This window comes from Rhinopithecus bieti, unplaced genomic scaffold (genome assembly GCF_001698545.2).
Source record: "Rhinopithecus bieti isolate Rb0 unplaced genomic scaffold, ASM169854v2 scaffold_47691, whole genome shotgun sequence".
Lineage (NCBI taxonomy): Eukaryota > Metazoa > Chordata > Mammalia > Primates > Cercopithecidae > Rhinopithecus > Rhinopithecus bieti.
In genome coordinates, this window is record NW_016818870.1 from 62626 (window position 1) to 65709 (window position 3084).

The 3084-nt window shown below is 47.9% G+C and overlaps 1 protein-coding gene across 6 annotated transcripts in view; it reads left to right on the top strand.

Annotated features, from left to right (window-relative positions):
* FAM221B (family with sequence similarity 221 member B) overlaps positions 1-3084 on the top strand; it is a 15072-nt gene that overhangs the window by 6819 nt on the left and 5169 nt on the right. For all 6 annotated transcript variants that reach the window (XR_001882501.1, XM_017857785.1, XM_017857786.1 and 3 more), the window contains one exon: positions 2639-2749. Coding sequence is in view for 5 of the 6 variants with exons in the window: in XM_017857785.1 (XP_017713274.1) it covers positions 2639-2749 (111 nt within the window). In the remaining variant the exon portion in view is untranslated. The remainder of the gene's footprint in view (positions 1-2638; positions 2750-3084) is intronic.

The following is a 3084-nucleotide window of genomic DNA, read 5'->3' on the forward strand; positions in this document are numbered from 1 at the left end:
AAAAAAAAAAAAAAAAAAAAAAAAAAAAAAATTAGCCAGGCGTGGTGGTGGGCACCTGTAATGCCAGCTACTTGGGAGGCTGAGGCAGGAGAATTGCTTGAACCCAGGAGGCGGAGGTTGCAGTGAGCCGAGGTTGCACCACTGCACTCCAGCCTGGGCAACAGAGCAAGACTCTGTCAAAAAAAAAAAAGAAAAGAAAAGAGAAAAGAAAAGAAAAGCTAACAAAGTGAAACTGACCATTGGAACACTGGATGTATAGGATAAGAGAGAGGGAAATGCCTGGAATGCCACCTAAGTTTTTGGCATAAGTGGTAGGATGATGGTGCCATTAACTGAATGCCTGGAAAAGGGTAGATGCTTGGTAGGCATGTGTTGGATTAACAGAGGACAAAGGATGAGAGCCAGGTTTGGAGGGAATAATTGGGCGTAAGACATTTGAAGTGCTTATGAAACATGCTGGCCCAAGAATCTAGTAGACAGCTGGCCATATGGGTCTGAAGGCTGGAGACATTGTTCCTGTAAAGACAGCTGTGTGTTTTATGGAGCCATACTATGCATAAAGAGATGTCATCATGCAAATGTGATTATGTGATTGTGGAACTGGACTGTATTAGACGAATCAAAACGGCATCCCAAACAATGTCTCCTCCCCTGCCAGGCCTTGTCCACCCACAACAGGAAGGGAGTTTGGAATCAAGACAGAGAGTAGAGGGTCCCACTGGAATCCACAGCCACCTTCCAATTGTCCCACTTTAAGAGCACTAACACTTGTAACAGAATCTGAAGTATAGTCGCCAGTCTCCCTGTTCAAACTCCAGTCCTCTTCATCTGAATGCTGGGCACTGATTCCTACACTAGTGCTTGGACTTGACTCCCCCTCCCCGGGCCCTCCGAGCAGGCCTTGATCTATGGGCCTCGCCTCCTGTTTTTTTAATGTATCCTGCTACTCCAGACAGAATTCAGAACTCCTCTAGTGGAATCCTGGCTCCCGCCCACCCGCATTGTGACTGCCTATACCCTGCTCTCTCAACAAAGCCTCCCTGGTGTAAGGGGGCAGTGGCACTATAGGCAATCAGCATCAAGACAGAAGCAGCAAAGCCAAAAGGCACATCTAGACAGGCTTTAGATCCTGACAGACTATGGGTAAGACAAGAAAACTTAATCTGCGGCACAAAATTGTGAATTGTGGCCCTGACCAGAGTCAAAGACCAGATGATGCCACTCTCCTCATTCATGTTACGGAGCCTCCGGGTTATGCCTGAATACTGGCTCTCTCTTCCTCTTGAAGGAATGAGCTCATTTGTTTAATCAGGCAATCTACATTCTCTCAGCAACCATTTTGTGCCAGGCCCTGTACTAGGATTAGAGATATGGGTGAAAAGACAGCTCCCTTGAAGAACTCATGGATTAATAGGAATACAAGGGAATGGCCTATTATATTGCACTGTACTGCGACGGGAGTAGCACAAGGAGCTCCGGATGGCAAGAGGAGGAGCCCAGACAGACAGGGGAAGTCAGGGACACCTTTTTGGTGGAGGTGACATTTCAGTTGAGCCTTTAATTGGGACTAAGAATCCTACACCTGGAGGTCCACTCCATGGGGCCTCATACAGGATTCTTGGCTAGAAGTTGGGGTACTCTCGGCTCTCATGGAGAATGAGAAAATCTGAATGGTGAGGAGTACCACCCTCACCTCAAGACTGGTCACAAAGTCAGGGATTCAGACCTCACTGCTGAATACCAGCTCTCAAGGGTTGTGACCTCTTACTGGTGCCTACTCTCAGGGACACTTCTTAGCCTCACTTTCCTTTCCATGCCTCCTTGCTTAGCCTCACAATGTATAATTTTTGGTCTTCACCGCTCATGACTGCTACCTACCCCTTTCTCCTAACCCTTGAAGAACCTTTGGCAGCCCTTCTTAGGTACAAAGAGGGCACTGGGACAATAGCACCAGGAACACAGAGGGAGGTATTAAGGTACCAACCTGGAGACTTGAGAGGAAACCCTCCACCTACCTTCCACACCAGGGCTATCCAACCTCCTCCTCCTCTTCAGGACCTTCAATAACCATGCTCCTTAGGAGCCAATCCCATTGTCCGTACACCTGGCCAATCATCTTCCCTTTCCCTCACCTCAGACACTTCAAGAAAACAAAGCAAAGTTCAATCCCATTGTCTGTACACTTGGCCAATCATCTTCCCTTTCCTTCACCTTAGACACTTCAAGAAAACAAAGCAAAGTTGGGCTTTAGTGGGATCAGGAGAGGAGATGAGAATCCCTGTGGTCACAGAGAACTCAGTGAGATTCATGTTCATCCTCAAACAAAATTTCATCTATAATCTTCCTGCTCAGAAACCGAAGACTCTCTTGAGTCATCTCTGGCAGGCTGACAGAGATGGAGTGGATCCTGGGTAGAAAGAGAACTGAAGACACTTGTGGGTAATGAGAAAATCCCAAGGAAAAAGAAAATCTAAGGGGTAGAGGTGAGGACTTTCAGGTGGAGATAAAGATACCTGGGGGTGGGGAGAGGTAAGTTCCCCCCACCCACTCACCCCCATCAAGGGATAGGTAAGAACACCTTGGGGGAGCTTAGAATTTTTTTACTTCTCACTTTTCCTTATTAATCCTGCACACCTAGGTCTCTACATTGGCTGGCGCTGCCCCCATTACCTATGGGACTGTTTCCGGATTGGGGATGAGTCCAGATGCTTTTGTGGACACTTGTTGAGAGAGCACCGGATCATCTCAGGTAGGGGAGAACTGACCAGCCCCTCTTGAGTGTGGAGGAATAACTGTACTCTGTCATGTCTTGGGAAGTATGAGAGAGAGCATGTGGCTGGGCGCAGTGGCTCACCCCTGTAATCCCAGCACTTTGGGAGGCAGAGGCGGGCAGATCATAAGGTCAGGAGATCAAGACCATCCTGGCTAACATGATGAAACCCCGTCTCTACTAAAAATAATAATAATAATACAAAAAATTGGCCGGGCGTGGTGGCACGCACCTGTAGTCCCAGCTACTCAGGAGGCTGAGGCAGGAGAGTCACTTGAAGCCAGGAGGTGGAAGTTGCAGTGAACTGAGATCAT